The sequence below is a fragment of the Pteropus medius genome, unplaced genomic scaffold (genome assembly GCF_902729225.1).
Source record: "Pteropus medius unplaced genomic scaffold, Ma_sr-lr_union100, whole genome shotgun sequence".
Classification (NCBI taxonomy): Eukaryota; Metazoa; Chordata; class Mammalia; order Chiroptera; family Pteropodidae; genus Pteropus; species Pteropus medius.
In genome coordinates, this window is record NW_024340699.1 from 8,328,892 (window position 1) to 8,350,250 (window position 21,359).

Genomic DNA, 21,359 nt, shown 5'->3' on the forward strand with positions numbered 1-21,359 from the left:
GGCACCCGGCAGCTAGCTGTCTCGGCTCCCTCAGCCGTTGCTGGCCTTCTGCAGCCTGCGCCTGACGGACAGAAACGGAGGAGCTTGTGTCTTCTCGTACTTCTTCAAGCTCTCTAATTCTACTTTTTTTCCTTAAAAAATTCCTTTTTGAATTCACCACTCGAGGGTCCAATCTTCCATCCCAGGTTCCTCACGTTCTTTCGTGGGCACTCACATCCTGGGATGGCCTCAGCACAGGCCGCAACACATTTACGTCCCGATACACTTTGGTTCCTTTGCCCCTGGCCGGACTGGGTACAGGGGGGTCAGGGTTCTCATGTGAAATGTGGAAGGGGTGACCGACGAGTTTCCTCTAAACAGAGCACAAATGAGGCCTGGGGTGGGGTGAACCCAGGAGTCCTGCCATCTCACAGGACTTCAAAACTGAGAAGTCAGAACACATCTGACCCGAGGGAAGGAGAGGGCTGGACAGTCGGCTAACGTTTCCTTCGTCTGTGACGGACAGCCACTTTAAAACGACTTCCTGCCCGCTTCTCCCTTCGGTCAGCACTGTGGGTGGATTCAGGGGTGAGGGAAGGGGTCTCTTTTGGTCATGATGTCTAAACCCAGCCCTCCAGGAAGAGCGCAGCCCCAGAATTGTGTCTGTACAAAAGGTTTGCATTAACCGTAATGAAGCAAATGACAAAATCAATAAAGCGGGAATTGCGTGGCTGTCATAAAGATGATGTAAATCCAGGGTTCACGATGGTTATGGAGCTATTTAGAATTGTAATTAAAACCAGCACCATTTTTTTCAAGATAAAAGCCCCTCTGACAACCATAAATGCAAGCTACAGGAAATTTTCAACAAATATATTCAAAATTAATGTATGGCACAAAGATGGCATAAATTAACTGAGGATAATCCATAAGCCCAGGCTTCGGAATGTAAGAGCACTGAGTAAAGAGATTTCGATTTCACATTTGGTTTTCAAGCAATGTGGTTTTCAATTTTAATCAAGTTAAAGCTTGACAGAGCACTTAGAGACTCTGAATGAATGGCATATTTCTGACAACTACTTTTCAATGAGACTGAAAATGCTGTCTCTGTATTTGCCCAACTTGAGACCTGACAGCATTTGCTATTTTATGCGTCCCACACATTTCAGAAAAGAACGCGCGTGTGTGTATGCGCGCGCGTGCGTGTGTATGCATGTGTGTGCGCGCGTGTGTGTGCGCGTGCTCGTGCGGAGAAGATGACCTTTCTGTTTATTCGGAAGCGGCAGTGGAGGAAGGAGAGGTGATAACCAAGTGTTCGAGTCCCGAGGAGCTGTCTTCCTCGGACTTATTTTCTGGGCCCCGACTACAAACTCTAACACTGAGGTTTCTTGGGAAACATCCATCTCTCTACCTAGGTCATTGACGACGTCACCCACTGTGGCCTTCAGTCCTGCTGGAGGAAATTCCAGCCCTCTGGGTGATGATAACCGTGGAGCCACAGAACGTCGGTGTTGGAAGGACCTGAGAGAACATCCGGTCCAAGGCCATCGTTTTTAATAGAAGAGGAAAGTGAGGGTTAGAGAGAGGAAGAGTTACTTAAAATCCTAAAAATAGCACTTGGCAGAGTGGTCAGGACTTAATCACGAACCCCTTAGGTCACGCTTTTTGGAGAGAGAGGAATGACATATGACACACCGGTGGGAAAAATAAGACAATAAATGATGATCAAATTACACTGTCGAATCTGAAATGCCACTAGAACTCAGGGATGCTTGATGTTTTCAATCCATTTTCGCTGTCAAGTGTGGCGAGGACGTAGCGGGGCTAATGAGTAGGAAGTGAGGAGTCTAGGAATTTAGGGGTATGTCACGTTTTTTATTTTCTGTATTTTTATGATGGTTCGACATTTTGGTGGGGGCCTTGCTGACTGAGGACAGACTGCCCCTCTCAGAGCTAGTTAATTCTAGAGATGGTAAACGACTGGGCAGCGAGCCTGTCTCTCATATACAAACCAATCAATCCTATACACACCAATCAATCCTGAGTCCAAACCCCAACCACCTCCTTTATGTAGCTCTCACAGTCCAAGCCGAAATTTCTATTTCCTAAATCGCCCAGGGCCAGGAATCAGACCGCTCGGGGCAGCTGCTAAAGCCCAAGGCCCACTGAAATTATTCAAACTAGCCAACCCCAGACTGTTGACTTGATTTGCCTGCTTTTCCCAAGACAAGCCTCAATAAAAGCTGCGGCCGGTGCTTTCCCTCGCTCTTCTCTCTACCTCCCGACTCTGGTGCTTCCCTGCGTGGCCCAGCGTGGCATGGTATGCCTCTCATTTATAGAACTTTGAGTAACGAGGAACTTTTCCTTCAATGGCACTTTATCAGTCACTTTTATAAATGAAGAACCAGGCACAGGTCAAAGGGACTCAGGGTTTGGTCAGCCACTCCTGCTCACTGTCAGAATGATCCTGGACAAGTTTCAACACATTAAAAAAAAAAAAGAGGTGTGGACTACATTCCCTTCAGGTCCTTTCTAGCCTGGGTAAGTCTCTGATACTAAGGACAGAGACCTTATTCCAAGTCCTCAGTTCAGCAGGCAGAGAGGCTGCTTGCAGTGGATCTCCAAACCACTTATTATAAAAGCACAGCTCATACTTGTCTCAGTAGTAAATGGGCGAAGAAAGGAATTCATTTTAGGAAATCTAATTGCATTAAGGAGCTGATTCCAGAAAAGGGTCTTGGATTGATAGTCTACTGAGATGGCTTGTCTTCTGCGACGAACAATCTAGCAGAGAAAATTTGCACATCCACAACTCAATTACACTGGCTGACAGCAAGTTCCCAAACTGCACACGGGACATCTTAATTGTAGGGAAGGTGTAAATGCTGTGAAGCACTTTCACAATGAACTCAAACAGAGGTTCGGTGCTAGTCCTTGCTTTAAAATGGACTGAGGCATGTAGAGAGGACCCAGCACGGTCTGATTCGAACTGTTCGACTTCTGAAGCACACAATAAGGAAGACCCTCAAAATTCAAAGCAGGAAGCCCCAGTTGGGGGGCCTTGGGATTTCTGTATAAAGATGGACCCTTTCTCACATCAGCAGCTGGTTAGTGGCAATGACAGCATCGCTGTCAGATGTGGCTGTGACAGATGTAACAGGAGAGACTGGCCCTTTTTTTGGAGGAAGAAAAAAAAAAGGTCCATTTCTAAAGCAGAGTTACAGTTGAGAATCTCGGCTTTGTGGTCTATGTATTTTCCCTGCAGCTGGAAAACACGGCCAAGGCTGACACGGGGTCCAAATGATCCCTTGGGATATTTAAAACCAGGCATGGGAAGTAAAAGGCAGATCGAAGGGAAAGGCTGCAAGGACATTCTGCTTAAGGACACTTTTGGAAAACCCCTTTTGTTTCAACCCCTGTAAAGTGTCTTCAAGTTAAGAGTACAGAAAACTCCAGAAACTGATTGCATTTAGCTGAGGTTTTACTGTGGGTGGACGGGGGAGGAGGGGGTGGATCCTTTTTACTCTACTGTTCTAGGTTGAGTCACTGTCACTCAGCCACGCCCTCCTTCCCATTCATTTCTCTCTTGTCCATAACTGCTGAAGATCATCTGAGAGAAAGCTGGGTTTTATTTCCTTTGTTGTCTAGCATGCTAGGAGTGAAGGAGAAAAAACAATGCCATGCAGGAGACACCCATGCTGCGAGACAGAGTGTTCACAAGGCCCAGATGAATGCAGTCTGTTCAAAACACCACAAAGTTTGATTTGCCTGACGACTCAATAATGACTCAATATTTGTGTCTCCCGCAATGAATCGATGCACTGGCATCTTTCTGTGACCACACAGAGGCAGGAGCACACTTTGATCTTGGGTGTGGAGTCTTTTTTTTTTTTTTTCCTCAAAGAAAGAAGCAAGCAAACATGTGCGGGTTTGTGAGCGGAATATGCTTAAGTAGACAAAAGCAATATTCAGCCAGTGATCTAATTGACATTTTACTTGGGCAAGAGAACTGGGGCCTGCCCAACGCAGGCAAATTCATTTTCCAAAGGTCATAGGGTTGGCTGCCGGTGATTCGGGTGATTCGTTGTTGAAAGACATCCCAGGGCTGGTCAAGGCCACAATCAGAGATAGCCTTGGAATACAAATACTTTCCCTCATTCGAAACTGGCAATGGCCTGTGGGTCAATGCAGTTGTACTTATGCAAATCGTTAATGATCATAGTTTCCAGTTACGCAGGGTCAACTCCAACAGAGACAGGTGACGTGCGCCATGGCTTCCGCAGAGTCTTGTGAGTTCTTGATCGGAAAAGCACACTCTGGTGGTATCTTGTGCAAGGGAATCGAGAGAAACGAGCATGCTCCCATTCTTTGGGCTGAGATCAGATAGATTTAACTCACGGTTTTTTTAAATATGTAAATATATGTGCACGATAAAGGAGAGTCCAGAGAGCCTCAGAGCCCAGCGTGAACAGCGACGCGCTCTGCCCCTGCCCCTACAGCTCTGCATTTTTCTTCCCCGGCAGCAACTACTATTAGAATTTCCTGTAAATTTCTCCACAAATATTTCACATGTATCGCGGCACATGAGAACAAACACAAGCATACTATTTGAAAAGCACAAATGGTAAAACAAACAAACAAACTATACCGACCTTCCCGCACCTTATTGCCTCATTCATCAGCTTTCGCTGCTGTGTACATCGTGTGTAAAGGCCAGTCTGTTTGCTCTTAACTACTCCCTGTGAATGACACACCACGATTCATTTAACTAGCGTCCTATTGCGAGGCTTCTAGGTGGCTCCCAAGACATTTCTCTACAAATGACACTTACCTCTATATCTTTTGGGGACTTGTATGAGTTTATCTTTAAAATAAATTCATAAAAGTTCAACGGATGGATCGAGGAGCATGTGTATTTTCAGTTTTGATAGCTGTGGCCAGATTGTTAGTTAAGGGGGTTCTACGAAGTGACATCCTCTTTGTCAGTGAAAAATATGTGCACATCCTTGCCAATTCAATGTCTTATAAATTTTTACCGAGCACTTAAGAAATCTCTTTGATCACATCTAAATTCCATGGGGAGAAGCTGGATGCACTGCCCTGGCATCGAGACAGCCATGGCCCAAACATATTAAGGCTTTCTTTCCCAACTTACGTCAGCTTCCTAAAGCAATGGGACACAGGACAGGTTTTCTCTACTCTGACATTTGTTGTCATTGTTGTTAAGTAATGTGTGTATATTCCTTGTAAAAGTACTGGAAAACAGATAAAGTTAAAAAAAAAAAAAGTAAAATCATTCATGTATTCACCCAAGAGAAATGAAAACTTAAGTGAATGTCTATGGCTGTTTTATTCCTAATAACCAAAATTTGGAAACAATCCAAATGCCTATCAACAAGGGAGTGGATAAACGTATTGTTCTGATTCCATACAGTGGACTACTATTCAGCCATCAAAAAGACAAATTACCGATAGGCGTTACAATGTAAGAAGAATTTCAAAATATTATGCTGAGTGAAAGAAGCTAGATACATAAGGCAACATACTGTATGAGTCCCTTCATGTGAACGAGGCCTATAGGCAAAACTATAGTGACAGAAAGCAGACTGGTAGTTGTCAGGGTCGAGGCATGGGACAGGGGACTGACTATTCAGAGATGAGGCATATTTTGGGTGATGGTTACTCGCCGAAATGCATTGAACTGTATAGTTAAAATGGGTGCGTCTCAAAGTACGTAGATTACACCTCAATAAAATTGATTTAAAAAATTAAAGTCACCTTCCACTTACAGTTAATCCTTGTTAGCATTGTGGTTTATGTCCTTCAGACTTTATTTCTCATGCAAATATATACATATGTAAAACTATATTCATACTTTTAAATGTACCTTTCGTTTCACTTTTTTAATAAATGGGAAGATATGGTCGGGTAATCTGATTTTTAAAAAATCTTAAAATAATTTGGCTAGATTCTTAACTGTTTAATTCCTTCTCTCAGACTGTTTTCTTGTTCCTAACAAAGGCGGTAGTCTGAGTCACCTTCCCACCCAGCCCAGCCGCAGAGAAAATATCACCCCGGTAGAGAAACCGATGAAGAAGCGGGGTGAGCGGAATCTCGCTTTTTTTTTTTTTTAATGCCTTTTTCTTCTCCTACAAGATGTGTGGATTAAACTGGGCTCAGGTAGATCGAATCCCTCTCACCACTGAGCTGGGGTCACATTTTCAACATACAGCAGAGTCAGCATAAACCGAAAGCTGGGCCAGAGGCATCCACAGCTTGTACGGCGCTCACAGGGAGACACCCCGAGAAGGCGCCAAAGAAAACCAGAGGCCTCCCACCCCCCCGCCCTCCACTGTTTGGGGGAAACAAAAGCCTCAATGTAACTGAAAGGGAAGTTTTGTTCTCTGTCTGTGCTGCAGACCCTCCCAGTTCTGCAACCCGCTGTCTGGACAGGGGACCTCCACCATTCCCAGCGGCTGACAAATTACGAGGATGAAAGGCGAGGGCGTTGGGCACAAAAGGAGTCCACGTGAGCCACAAGCACAGCCTCTCTCCGCCCCAGAGGAACACGGGGGAAGTGCAGCGTAGACGAGGGACACTGGCCTGGCGTGCCCGGTGAACACGGGGGAAGTGCAGCGTAGACAAGGGACACTGGCCTGGCGTGCCCGGTGTAGGTTTCCCCCTTTTTGTCCTCCAGGCTCTTAGCTCTCATTTTAATTCTGGATTGATTTCCCGGTATTGTTTTAAGAATAGTTAACAGCTTGCGTCAGATTAACGTTGGTTCGAATTTTGCTCTCGCAACTACCTATCCTTGCTAAGTCTAAACTTCTTCATCTTTAAAAGAGGGACAATCCCACCGACCCCACTGGATTGTTATAACAATTAAATGAGATAATAATAATTGACATCTGAAGTGCTCACTACATGTCAGCGCTCGCTACTCTACAAACATCACCTGATTTAGATGCTACCTTTAGTCTCCATGACGAAAACCAAGCTCGGAGAAGTTAACGACCTGTGCAGGATCAGTGGGGAGGACTGTGACCCAAACGCGAACACGAACATCTCTCTCTTCAATGCCAAGTCCTTTTTCAGCAAGCCAGCGGTTCTCGTAGGTTATGGAATCAGCTAAGGAGTGGGTTAAAATGCAGATTCCTGGGCCTTGAGCGGAAATTATGAATCATTTGCTCACTGACAGGACTCAGGAATCTGCATTCTTAATAAGGCCCAGGAGATCTGAAGCAGGTGGTCTTCAAAGCACATTTTGGAAACACTGCACATGGCTATTATGAAACGATGCAGTTATTACCTTGCAATCATCACTTTAAAAAGCAAATGGAGAGAAATTCTAGGGTGGGCCAGGGATAGAGGAAGGAAGGGGACTGTAGGACTTGTGAGCTCTTGACTGTGGCTGGTTTTCAAAACCTAAGCATTCAGTGACAGGGTCAAGACACTGCTGGGGACAATGGAGGCACACATTCACACATACGGAGGTTGTTCACTCCGTACATGCAGATCTATCTAAGTAAATAACTGTGAGTCAAGCTAAAGCGTGCATCATTCTTGTGGGATTTGGAGGCTTTGGGATGCTTCAGTGAAGATGACCTTTGGAATGTGACTTTTAAAAAAGAAGCATGCCAAAGTCGACCCCTTCGGTAATGGGCCAGGGCCATATGCTGATGCAGCAAACCCAATTACTGACAGAGTATTTCGCCTCAGAACACTATGGAACATGACTGAAATGGAAGTTCAAGTCCAGAGTCAGTATAGTATTCTGCTTAGCCCAAGTAGCAATGATCTACATGATACGGTTTCAGGTGCATCTGTCCTCAAAAAAAGTGTTCCTCTCCAGGTATCCTGATTGCCATTTTTAGAGTCACTCTTTCAGGGCCTTTGGAGACAGGTGGGTTTTAAACGGTTAAGGAATGACGGCACTATGACCTGCCGGCGCATTAGCAAGGATCTGATTCCTGACACTTGGGGTTTCTACAAGTCACCAGAACCTTCCGTTTTCTTTCCCTCCTGCGGCAGGTTCTCCCCAGGGAGTGGGAGGCACCATGTAAGTCAGACGTCCGTGATTGAATCTGACCCATAGATGGTGTGATTTAGCCCGCATGGTGTGGACATTCGGCGTTTGAAAAGATTCTGCGTTAGATGTCAACGTCTCAAAATCAGATGATTTCATGTGGAAAACTAATTATCTTGTGTCTTTTAGGAAAATAATAAAAAATTGTTAAAGCTGGGCCTATGTGCATCTGCTGAAACCAAATGGCAGTGACGTTGGGCACATGCTCCCGTCAGCCACAGTTCCCATGGCTTCCTGGTGCTTTCTCAATAGCACACATGCTGAGTCCAACTGTCATTCGTCAACTCACAGTAAATGAATTTACAACCCTTATTGAAGGGTTTATCTTCAACGATTGGATCAATGAGACTCCCCAAGACCCCCCAACACACCCCCAAACCCTCCCTCCTTCTCCTCCAACCCCACATGCCAATAGCCCAACTGTAAGATCTCTCTTTGCATCAGTGAAGGTGAAAGGATGTGTTAGGATGGGGGTGTGGAATATTAATATTTATTGAGCATCTACTTTGTGCCAAGCTCTCTCTTAAGTCCATTCTACTTGTCATCTCATTTAACTTTTATGTGAAAATTTATGGCTTAGTTAATGGTTAATCATCTTCATTTTATTGAAAAGGAAATGAAGGCTCCTGGAGGAGAAGCAGCGTGCCAACTAGCAAAGCATGAAGAAGAGACTGGGGATCTTTCTCAGCTCGAAGCAGAGAGGCAGGCTGGTAACTCCTCCTTTAAGATGGCTCTGCACGACATCGGGATTCTCTAGAAGCTTGAAGGACGAGGGAAGCAGGCCAGCTAGGGACTGCAGAGCATCACCCTATCTAAGAGGGAAGCTGCGACGCAGCTCCAGTCTGTTGTTGCCATGCAGGGCTGAGTGTCCAGAGGCCACATATCTGATTTCCCTAGAGAAGCTGGAAATCCAGATCTTTCAAGCCAAATTACTGAGTTTTGAAGCCCTATAAAGAAGAAATAAAACCTGTCTGGAGGCGGAATTTGGTCCATGGTTTTTGATTTTCATTACGTGCTTCTCTAAGCTTAGGCAGCCCGCACAGTGATTACAGGCTCTAGATTTAAACTCGGAGTTCGAATCCCTGCTCTTCCACTTCTGTGACCTTGCCTCGGTTTTAACATCTGTAAAGTGGTGATAAGCATCATAAGGTTGTCATGAGGATTGAGATAATAGGTGGAAATTAATAATAAGAACTGTGTCTGATACTTGGTCAGGGCTCTATAAGAATTTATTGCTTAAGAAGAATGAGTCTCTGTTTAAGGCTACTACTCCTTTTTTGAGCCAGCCCCTGCTTATTCTCTGTGAAGGGTGAGAAGTAGGGGTAGATGTGAGCATTTCAGGTTGAATCCTAAGCTTTAGAGGGACTCTCAGACCACATACCCCATCCATGAGCCCTAGAAATGGTGTTACCTCTAAGAGGAGGAAAAGAAGTGTGAACTTCCATAACGCAATGCTAATTAGCTAAAAAAATCTCAGAACTGCTACTGGACCATGTATCAGTAAACCAAACTTAATCCGCTGGCTACTTTTCTGTCTGGCAGACACAGAGCCTGAGAACTGATCGTTGGCATTTAGAAGTAATTTAGGTCTGTGCACTTGTGCCTGGGGATTGGTTATAGAGAGAGCTTTAGAGGAGAATGTTAACAATGGCCAAGAATAGCTGTCGTTCTGAATGGAGACATTGTTACACACTGTCCATTTACAGAGCTGAACACTCGTGGCAGACACCGAAGTGCTTCGCTCCGGCATGGCGGGTGGGCGGGCGCCGCGCATATGGATTTGTCAGTTCTGATACAGCACGGGCGCCCTGAAACACCAGCTCCAATAAAAGAGCCGCTCACACTGTGAGCAGAGTCGCGGCTGAGGTCTCAGGCTCTGAAAACCACTGTCTTGCACCCTGCACACACGACTTCTTAATTCAGCCAGCAGATACTTTCTGAGCACTGTGGCTGACCAAGTCTTTCCCCCTGAGTCCTTAAGAACTCTCCCTCCCGAACCAGCCACCTCCCTGAGATGCAAAGCCGTTTATCTGGTGCGGCAAGTGGAAAGGGAGGTGGTGCAGGAGCGTGGGTTGAACTGCGACCTGCTGCAGAAATGTCTAACCAGTCCCAAGGATGCCCGAAAGATTTCAGAAGCCCCGCGGCTCCATTCCAGAAAACATCTCCCAGGCGACACCCACCTTTCTCTTTTCCGTTCCTCTGAAGGTGAGTCTAGACCTTCGATGTCCACGTCTAGCTTCCAGGTGCCGGGACCTGGTGTTATCCTGACCCGCTTTTCTGCTGTCCCCTTTCTGGCCCTGGGTTCTTGATTCTGCGGCTGAGTTTGTCTCAGTGACAAAGCCCAGCTCCTCCCTGATGGAAGACGGTCTCAAAGAGTTACCGCACTTCACAATCTGAGCTGACCTGCAAGATTATCCGTCTAGTCCAGTGATTTTTTTGGGGGGTCTCGTTTGTTTTAAAATAGGACTCATACGAAACCTCGGGCTGAGCCCTATTGTTTGAAAGAGGCAATTTGAAACTTCATCGTTTATTGAAAAGTAACTTTTCTTTTGTGGGTTCTTGAAGCACCAGCTTTCCCAGAACACAGACTGGAATCCACTGGTCACATGCCAATGATTTCTTTTCACTGATGAAGAAATGAAGACCAAGAGGTTAAGTGGCAGCCGAGGGCAGTATGAGTATTGGTTTCCTATTGCTGCTGTAACAAAGTACCACCAATTTAGTGGCTTAACACAGTAAGAATGTTTTTTTTTTTTTTAAGCATTCTGCAGGTCACAAGACCTCAATCAGTTTCACTAGGCTAAAGTCAAGGTGTGAGCATGGCCGTGCTCCTCGTGGGGGCTCTAGAGGAGGATCTGTTTCCTTGCCTTTTCCAGGATGGGTTCTGTCCTCATTCCCTGCATCAGGGGTCCCCCAACCCCAGGCCACGGACCACTAACGGATCGCTATAGGCCCGTGGCCTGTTTGGAACCTGTCCTCACAGCAGAAGGCAAGCTAGCGAAGCTCCATCTGTATTTGCAGCCGCTCCCCAGCGCCAGCATCACCGCCTCAGATCATCGGACATTCGATTCTCATAGGAGCACCGGTCCCTGGTGTCAAAATGGTTGGAGGCCGCTGCCCTGCATCACACGGTCTTTCCCCTTCTGCCTCCAGCACATGTCTTTCTTGTAAAGAAAGAAAGGTCTTCACTCTTCTGATTACATTGGGTCCACTTGAATAATCCAGGATAATCTATCCATCTTAAGATCTTTAATTTAATCATACCCGCAAAGTCCCCCTTGCCAGGTAGGGTACACAGTCACACATTCTGGGATCAGGTGTGGACATCTTTGGGAAGAGGGCATTATTCGGCCCACCACATAGCTGGGCAGCAGTTAATGGCATAGGTATGACCGAACTCAGGTCTCCTGGCTCTTTGGTACTCTGTGTCTCGAGGGGGACAGAGGGAGGGAACAGGGCAGAGAAGACCCTCTTTTTCTCTGATCTATTTTGTACCTGGCCTGTTACGAGCCATGAACCAGATCAGGACAGCCCCACCGGAAGAAAGGAGAGAAGGCGTGCTGGAGTAAACATTTTTGAGAGCTCATGTTGCCTGGGAGCCAGAACGCTGTGTGTATAACCTGTCTTTGGCCATGTGTTTGTCTAGGAAGGGAAGAGTTAGTCGGTTAGATGTCATAACCTGAGCCGAATTACTTCTCGGAGATGGACGAAAACCAGCAGTAATATTAATGATTAATTTTTCATCATAACATCATGACAAAGGTAACGTTATTTCCACTTAATTTATAGGGAAACTGAGGCTAAGAAAGAGGTATATAATTTGCTCATGCTATAAGTGGTAAGAACCAGGGTTTGATCCCAGATAGCCTGACTCGGAAATCTGAGTACTTAACCATTATGTAAACAGCCTCAAAGTTTACGCGGAGTTCATACACATCTCCAGACCTGGGCGGATTCTCTGAAGCACAGGTCTCCTCTGAACTAGAAGAAATTCTTCTGCTTGCACCACAGGCTGTGGGAAGCTGGGGCTGCTCTGGACTTTCTTGCTGATTTGTTTTATGGCACTTAAACTTCTGGGGTGTCACACTCACCCTCAAAGAAGGAAAAAGATGATTCGTGTTGTTGGAGTCTAAAGAAACTGAATAAATATTAAGGTATTGTGCAGGGCTGTGAAAAGGTGAGGGATTTACCCGTGCGTTTAAAAGCTTACACTTCAGGGCTTGGGGGAATGGAGAGAGGGCTGAATGGGTGGAGCACAGGGATTTTTAGGGCAGTGAAATTACTCTGTATGCTCCTATGTGGGTAGTTACAGGTCATTATACATTTGCCAAAACCCACAGAATGTATAACACCAGGGGGGAACCCTAATGCAAACTATGAATCTTAATGGAAATGTATCCATATTAGTTCATCAGCTGTAACAAATGTACCACACGAATGCAAGATGAGAATCACAGGAGAAACTGTGTTGGTGCTGGGGGAGGGAGTATATACGAGAACTCTCTGTCCTTTCTGCTCAATTCTTTCAGAAACCTAAAACTGCTCTAAAAATAAAGTCTATGAATAATAACAATAAAAAAAGAACTCAGTCTTGACGGTTTTCTCAGGAAAGCTTTCCCGATGGTGACCATGTCTGCCTGCTCCTGCCTGGGGTCTTGCCTGGCGCTAGAAGCCAGATAAACGCTTCCAACATTTGCGGCTGATCGGGAACTGCTGTTTCCTGTAAGACATCACTCCGTGCTACCAAATCTCAGAGCTTCTCCGGGTTAACCATTCAGAGAAGCGCTGGCTGCCATGCCGGTCTTGCCCTAGGATTCTGTCCTAGCCTTGTTACTGACCAACTCTGCTGCCGGGGGAGAATTTCTGAATTTCTTTGTGCCCCAACGTCCCCGTCTACATCCAAAGGCTAACAGGTGTTTCCCTAGAGATCTGGCAAGGCTATTGTGCTAATTTGACAAGATAATACATATGAAGGCTTTGGTCAAACCATAAAGTGTTATTATTCACACATGGAAGGCACATTTCCCCATTTTACAGCTCACTAGTATTTTCTCCATTTTATAGATCAGGAGGCTGAGGCTCTTTAGACACTTTGTGTCTAAAGTCACAAAGGTCATAGGCAGCAAAGCTGGGATTAAAAAAAAAAAAATCAAGCCCGACTTCAAAACTTATACTTTTGATCACTATACTAAATTGACTCTAATGAAATAAAGAATCAGACCACGAACTAGTCTCAAAGTATACTTGCCACTGTAATACTCATCTCCCCTCCTCATAATCCTCTTTCATTGCTCTTTGGAGTTAAAAATCTCCAGGCAAAAGCTGAGTCCAATGGTGAACGTCTCATAAGCCTGCTAAGCCCAGGTCTGGGACCCAGAATCTCTGTACTTTCTTGCCACCGAGCAGGAAAGATGGGGGTTCTATTTTACATGCATGTTTTAAACCCCCTTCCTGTTGTGGATTTAGTGCTCAGAGGGGTTGAATATCTGTGATTAATTAAAAAAGACTTTGGCCACAAATAATAATGTCCCAGACAATAAATTTCAGTGCTGTAGCCAGAATAATCCTGAAAAAAACACAAAGGCTTCTCTGGGCTGGTTCTCGCTGTGTTGTTTTTCTTCTTTGCTCATGTTCTTTTATTCGGGGTTTAACTGCTCTCTAAGCGCTGGAGTCTCTTTGTTCTGAAAGTCATCCACTTATTCATTTATTCAATGTTTATTGAACGACTATTACATCCCAGGTATGGGACTAACTCTTGCAAATAAAACAGTGAACAAAATAGACTTGACCTCTCCATCTGCATAACTAGGAGGCTCCTGGAGGAGAAAGACAACTGAGCAGACAGTTGTAACAGGGTAGAGTGTTATAAGAAAAATCTAAAGTCCAACGGAGGACCTCAAACACAATCTATAGAACTGTCAGCTGGCTGGGAAGGGATTCCACTTGTCACTGTACAACTCAACTTCCGCGCTGAGGCACAGCTGCTGGGATGGGGCTTACCACCAGCGTGCACTTGCCTTTGGATAATTCTATCTTTTTCAGACTAATGCACTCTAAATTACTAGTTTTTTTCCACTAGTTTTCTCATGTTAGGGGACTTGCTTTAATAAATCCACTAGTATTTATTGAACTTACATTGTGGGCCATGGGTCAGATATAAAAGAGCGCTCTAGAAGAGTAATTTATATTCTTTGGATATCTGTTTGCCTCCTTCTATAGATGAAATTTCTGAAGAACAGGGGCTGCGTCTTATTCATCTGTTGATTTCTAAGGCTCGCTTCAGGCCCGGCAAGAGAAGGGCTCAGTGACGATGTGTGGAAAGAATGGAAAAACGGAAGAACACAAGGAAAGAAGGGAGAGAGGGGAGGGAGGGAGAGAGAAAAGGAGAGAGAGAGGCAGGCTGACGTGATCCCTTTCTTTAGATAGCTTATTTGGGGAGCACTTGGCAGACTGGGATCCAGCCCAACTTCCTCCGGCAGCCCTTCTGAATCTGACACACATTTGGCCGGGAAGGCAAAGGAGAAAAGGCTGGTAAACCCGCTGCACCTTGGGAACGGGATCAGTCAGCATGTTTACCTCTCCCCTCCCCTCCTGCCCCCCTCCCCTACATTCCTCTACTGAGATGCAGCGTCACTTTCATGAGAGGCATGGATGGGGATTCCTTGCACTGAAGGCCACCTCTGCCTCTGCCTCTGCCTCTGCCTGATCGGCCCTGGTGACAGGCACTCAATTCACCCATCTGGTCAGCCCCCAAAGGCCTACTGGCTTTCTCCTGCAGGTCTCTACAGTTAGACCCGGACTCTTGAGGTCCACCTGCTTCATGCTTCAGGCCTCCATAATCTCTGAACAGCTGCACAATTGCCTGTTTTGCCCGCTGTGCTCTGGCCATGAATCTGACCAGTGTTGACTCTTTCACACACACACTTCTGTGCCTTTGCACAGGTTGCTGATTTTTCACAGGCTGTTCCCTTTGGCCTGGAATGCTGTTTCCCTGGATAAACTCCTCATCCTTCAAGACCCAACTCGTGTGACTTCCTGAATGAAGCCGGAATCGGGCCTGCCTGGGCTTTCCCACATCTTTGTACCCTCAAGAGAGTGCTGACCACATCCTGCCACCGCTCGTCTGCCATCTGCCTCCCTCAGCAGACTGAGTCCTCTGAGTACCAGGATGGTTTCTTAATCTTTTTATAATATTATTTTAATATTAAACATTTTAACAATTGTGCCTGATTGCGTGTATGTAACAGGGCAACTGCGAACACCTGAGGAATGAATGAATGGATCCATTTCTTCGATGCAGTTTTAGTCCGCTTTACTCCGCCATGAACTGTTTGGGCACTGGGGAGTCCTCGATGATGGAGACGGGCAGGGTCCCCGTATGCGCGTGTTCGTCTGGAAACACAGCTGGGGAACGTGATCGAGAGAAAGGAAGGTGGGTGCCGGGGGAGCTGCCTTACACGGGTCGGGGAAGGCCCTCTGAGGAGGTGACACCTGAGCCGGCACCTGAAGGGTCAGGAGGTCTGAGGGCTCGGCGTATCGCGCGTACAGGAAGCAGCGAGTGCCAAGGCCCCGAGGCGGGAAGGAGCCTGGTGTGTCCAAGGAACGAAACGGAGCGTGGGAAGCATGACATGAACGAGAGGGGACCCTCACCACGGGCCCGGCCGGGACTACAGACTCTGTCCTGGGGCAGTGCCGGGATTAGCAGGCCGAGAGGCCGCCGACCAACGGCGGGGGACGCTTCACCCCGCACCTCCCGCGCCCTCCCACGCATGACATTACCGCCTGCTCACTGGGGCAGAGCCGGCCCTCAATAATCTCAGGAAGTGGGGGGACGTGGGGGCGGGGGGCGACTCGGGGTGCAAGACTCAGAGACTAGAGAACACAAAGGCCGACTGCCCAGCTTTGTTTGGAAACTGTCAATTCCAAATTCTGCGAGCTGGCAGAGACAGCGTTATTGATTTTCCCTTCTGGAATGCATGTCCTACAGAGTCCGCACAAATAGAAACTGAAAAACAGGAAAACGTAACTGCTGAGGAAGACAGGGCAAGGGGACTTTTTTAAAAAAAAACGAAAAACAAAAGAACGATCTATACTCGTTTTTGTCGTTTTCTGATTACGCTTTGCTAGATTGCGGCTTGTCATCTATTCTGCCTCCCCGCCCCCTTACATGATTTTTTTTCCTATTTCTATGTCTTTCTGATTATTCTTCTTCCTCCCTTCCTTCCCTCACCCCGTGTTCGTCCAGCACTAGCATAGTGTTTACATACAGCAGGCGGTCATGCTACTGTGTTAAATGTTGATCCATCCACAGGTCGGTCTAAGTATCTCCTCCTCCAGATCAATTTGTCCACCTCACTGCCCACCTCTCTACCTGCAGCATCTCGCCCCCGTCCAGACGGACAGCGGAGTGGGACCCGCCCAGAAAACCAGCTTATAGTAACTGCACCGAGCGAGCGGCGTCCCCAGCTAATTACTCTCTCTCTCTTTGGAGACGCAGGAAGCAATTAGGGGCTTCCTTCTGCGGCCCTGCAGGGCAGGGCGCCAAGTCTTTTCAACACCGGTGTCACCTTGGTCGCTCCCCATTCCCATGGGGTTCCAACCCATCCTGCCTGCGTCCTTTCTCCCGGCTCTGCAAGACAAAGCATAAAAGCTGCACGCTGGCCTCTGCGGATCAGGCCTCCGCCCGCCAGCAGCCTCCTCGGTTACTCCTCATTCTTCCTGCCGCTAGCGTGGCTGAGCGGGGAGGAATCTGTGTAGACAAATGTGCCTGTGGACAGATTCCAAAAGACGGTCGTGTGTGTGTGTTACTAAGGGCAGGCTAGATGGGGAGGCCTAGTCCCAACTGTGTCTACTCGCTTTTACCAAAGCACACACACGGATCGAAACTTAATTTTATCATCTGGGAAATGGGAGTATCAGAGACTGTTTCTTCTTGAAGGGGAATATCAGGAGAAGCCAAGAAAATCCATGTCAAAACTACGAAACTGTAAAAAGAAAATGATAATCCTTGATTTCTTCCTCTTGAGGAAGCGTATGGTATCATGGATAGATGCCCCCTGTAGTCACGTGACAGCCCAATAGTGCGGTGGTTTATCTTCCGCTCCTATGTCACGCAGGTACTGGTGCGATAGCGTTCCCTTCCCGGGCTCGCCAAGGTGACGGAGAGGGCCCGGGTGCTGGGAGGTGATTCTGCAACAGACCGATGACGTACATTCCTGAGATTTAAAATCTGCTACTCATCACCTCACAGGAGGGACAATCTATATGCGGGTAACTGAGGTGTGGTAAAAGGAGGAGTGTCTCCATAACGGGTTTTATACAAATTTAATTTCGGCGAAGCGTCTCTAATTTTACATGTTCCGACGCACACCTGCGGGGGCGACTTCGATTATCGCCTCCACCCGCTTGCTTCCCCTTCTTGAACTCGCTCCCCAGCTCTGGGCCTACGTCTCCAGTCACCCGCATGACCGTCTCTCTTAAGGCTATACGATTATTTAGTTGAACTCCCTCTTATCAAAAACACGGAAGCTCTTGCCCACCAGACCAAAGTCACTTAACGAGCAGGAACAGGATGACATGTCAGAGTCACCAGTTTCCATACCCACAGAAGATGATGCTCCATCCGCACTGTCCACGGAAGACCTGACGTCACTTCACATCCAGCTCGTGTTCTTCGTGCCTGGTCCCTCTCCTGACCTTTCAACCTCCGTGGCATGGAAGCTCCGAGAACGCAGAGCTCACAGATCTACGTATCTTATGTTCTCCCAGCACTGGCATTGAATAGGTTCAAAGACTATTTTGATGGCTGCGTGGATGAATGACCATGAGAATGTGCCATCATTCTGCGTATTGTCAGAGCTTGTAACTCACTGTTTTCTACTCTTTTTTCTCTGGCTTCCAATGACTCATTGTTTGATGAGTTCTGCCGATTTGCTCCCACGGACTCTCCCTGTCCCTTCCGACTGCTCTGCCCCGAGCGCACACCCCGACCCCCCGTGCCGGACGGCATACTCTCCTCCCACCTCGCCTCTTTTTTTTTTTCTTTTCACCTCCTCTTGTCCAAGGTTCCCTTTCCAGGACGCACGCTTTTCATCATGACCCTTCTCCGGTCAGAAGCCGTTACATTCTCAGTGTCTTTATCTGAAGTCCCTAGTCCTTGCAGGCAAGGCTCTCCATCGCCCGGCCTCCACCTCTTTTTCTAACCTCATCACCTATTATTCCGCCTCCAGCTCTCTCTCCTCCCCGCCTCTGTGAGATGACTCTGCTCGTGTCCCTTGAAACACACCTTACGCACTTTTGCCGCCACACTTTGCATACACGATTTGCCTTGTTTAGTCTGTGAGTTCCAATCACCATTCAGGCCCAGCTAAAGTCTTTACAGTTATAACAACAACAAAGGAATACAGCTAGAAGTTTCTAGACACCTTCCATGTGCCAAACATAGTACATTATTCATATGTGTTATTAACTTTCACCAAAACCCTAGGAGGTTAAGTACAATTCTTATCCTCATTGTATAGTGGTGGAACTCTGGGCTCGGAAGTGTCACGGAATGTACTTAAGGATGCAGACTCGTACACAGAACGGCTAGAAGTCAGACATAGATCTGTCAGACTCCAAAGCCATGATGCCAGCCCTTAGGAAACACTGCCTAAAGCTATTTTTCTTCCCTGAGCTCGGATAGCCTTTTACTATGCACAGCCACTCATTTGCCAATTTTCATGTAGTCTGTTAAATCACAGAACTCTCTCTTGTATGCACGTGTTACTTGTTCCCAGTCTTATGTAAGCTACCTGAGAACATGAGTTATACTTCCGGGCCTCACAGGTTTTGGCCGACAAATGTATGCTGACTGAATTGATTAGAGGTGTAGAGTAACCAATCCATCTTTAGTTTTGCTGGGTAATGCATCCTTTAAGCAGTGAGTTTACTGCTCTCCCCTCTCCCCCCGGATCACATGCTGACTCTGGGTATAAACCAGAGAGAAGATACTCAGGCCCTTGAGTCATACACATCTGCATGGCCTGGAGAAGGGGGGCCTGTCAGTAGTTTCTGAGTGACTCAGGAGTCTGTGTTTGCAGAATCTTGGATCCTTTAGCTCCTCAGGCCTTTATCAGGTTAAAATATTACAGGAAAAACAACAATAATAAACTCCAAAACCCTCAGCAACTATAGAGGACCATTTGTAAGATTTAATCACTTTCTTGAGCATCAAAAATGAAGTTGGCAATGACACAGTTCTTTTTATACATCACTGAGATGTATTTTTTGTTGTTGCTGCTGTTAAGTGGCCCACTTAAAATTAGAGCCATGAGATCTGACAGATACACCACATTACGGATGTGAAATGTTGACTTAGGGCTCAACCACCAGAAGCTGGTTGACCTTGGGTTCGTCACTGTCCTTCTCTGGGCCTCGATTCTCTCACCACTGATCTGTGGGGTTTCAGAGGATCTCCGAGTTCCCCGCTTGCCTTGCCTTCCTTTCCGGGATGCTACTTAACACAACCTCTGAGTTTTGGTTTAGCGCACAATCTTGAGTCACTTTCTCTGAGGCTTTGCCTGCTCCCCGCACCTCTCCTGCTCCTGGGCAAACACCTCCAGATGCAGCAGTGTGCAGCCCCCGGTCTGGGAGCCCCTCACAGAGTCCTCCCTGCCCCCTGCTCCCTTCACCCTTCACCCTGAGATGCCTCTGACCTCGTGTGTGGTTTGCATGTTCAACGCCAAAAGCTTTCCACCAAGTTCTCAGCAGCTGGGGAAGCAGACAGTCTATATCTGGAAGCCGTCAGCAGCAGCTTCCCGGCACATCCCAATCCCCATAGTGCTTACGGGGAAAAGTGACAGTTAAAGAAGTTTTTAAAACCCTCCTTCAAGACTTCTCAAGTTGAATGGGAGCCTGCGGAGGAGGCCACCCGGCAGAAACGCCTGCTCACACAAACCAGACCTTCTGTGCCCCTCTCGAAACACATGTTCTGAACGTGTGGACGCAGCGGGGTGGGTAGAAAACTCGGAAGGCACAACTCCTAGTGAAGGTGAGGGCCCAGGAGTCACCAACCAACAGCAAACAGCGGAGGCCAAGCAGGAAACGACAAAGGTCGTCTGGAAAGTTCAGAAACGCAGTGAACAGTCCCGTAGCAACTGCAGCGATGGGCACAGGGACGCGCACGTGATGCAGTTACACGCAGCTGCGCGTGCGTGAGCACGCGTGTGCGCGCACACACACAAATGAGTGCGTGTGAAACCATGCAATCTGAAGACTACGGTCAGTTTTCTTGTTTCGAGACTATACTTTAGTTATGTCAGATGCTACCATTGAGAGAAAACTGGGTGAAAGTGTATATGGACCTATTTACCATTTTTGGAAACTTCCTGTTAATCAATAACTATTTTTAAAAGCCCCAAGCACTTAGTGCCGTGGGTGGAGCTATGTCTCCCCGCGATCCTGGCCGCGGGCCCCAGTGCCCTCTCACGAGACTCTAAGATCAGTGAGATGGCACCAGCACGATCTCCATCATCTTCATCGCCATCAAGTCTCCCACTTAGTGAACATTAACTACGTGCAATGCAGTATTTAAAACATGTTCTCGTTTGCAGTAACACCCCGCACGAGGCTGTCATCCCAGTGTCATGGGAGATAAATGGCGTGGGGGAATCCGAGCTGCGCTCCGGGCACAGAGACGCCGCGGGGCCCGGCTCTGCGGTTGGAGACTGATGCTCACAACAGGGGACGAATAACCAGAGAGGAGCAGGGCGGCGTGGAGCTGCTGCGGCGTTCGACGCGTGCAGAGCACGCCGAGTACATCCCTCGGTCTGTCTCGAAGGCGCCTGGCTGAGGTAGCGCATGGCACGGTGACACCCGGTCCCATCCCTCGTCCCTCACCCCCCTGGACAGAGCCATGTCGGCAGCAAAGCCGCAGAAACATTACTCACAGGTTCTTCACGTCTGCGATGCCACGGAACGCCTTCCTCGGGACCCCCAGGATCTGGTTTTCGCTCAGATCTCTAAACCAGAAGAGAAGAGGCACAAGGAGTTAACCACCCAGGCCCGGCTTTATCTGCATCTCATCATGATAACAAAACCCTGCGGAGGCTGCCTGGGGGCTGTTTAGTCTCAGGCCGCAGGCTGCTACAAGCCTTCACACTGCTCCTCTGGAGATGGCCTCTGCTGAAATGGTTACCAGGCGGGAGCCGCTTGCCTCCAGGGCGGGCTCTGTGGGTGGTCTCGCACCTCCAGGCCACGAGCCAAGATGCTGGGTTATTTGTTGCACACACTGCACCCAATTCTCTGTTTTGCC

The 21,359-nt window shown here is 47.5% G+C and overlaps 1 protein-coding gene across 2 annotated transcripts in view; it reads right to left on the reverse strand.

Moving 5' to 3' along the window:
* SLIT3 (slit guidance ligand 3) overlaps positions 1-21,359 on the reverse strand; it is a 538,957-nt gene that overhangs the window by 155,495 nt on the left and 362,103 nt on the right. For both annotated transcript variants that reach the window (XM_039877365.1, XM_039877366.1), the window contains exon 5: positions 20,995-21,066. In XM_039877365.1, coding sequence (XP_039733299.1) covers positions 20,995-21,066 — 72 coding nt within the window. The remainder of the gene's footprint in view (positions 1-20,994; positions 21,067-21,359) is intronic.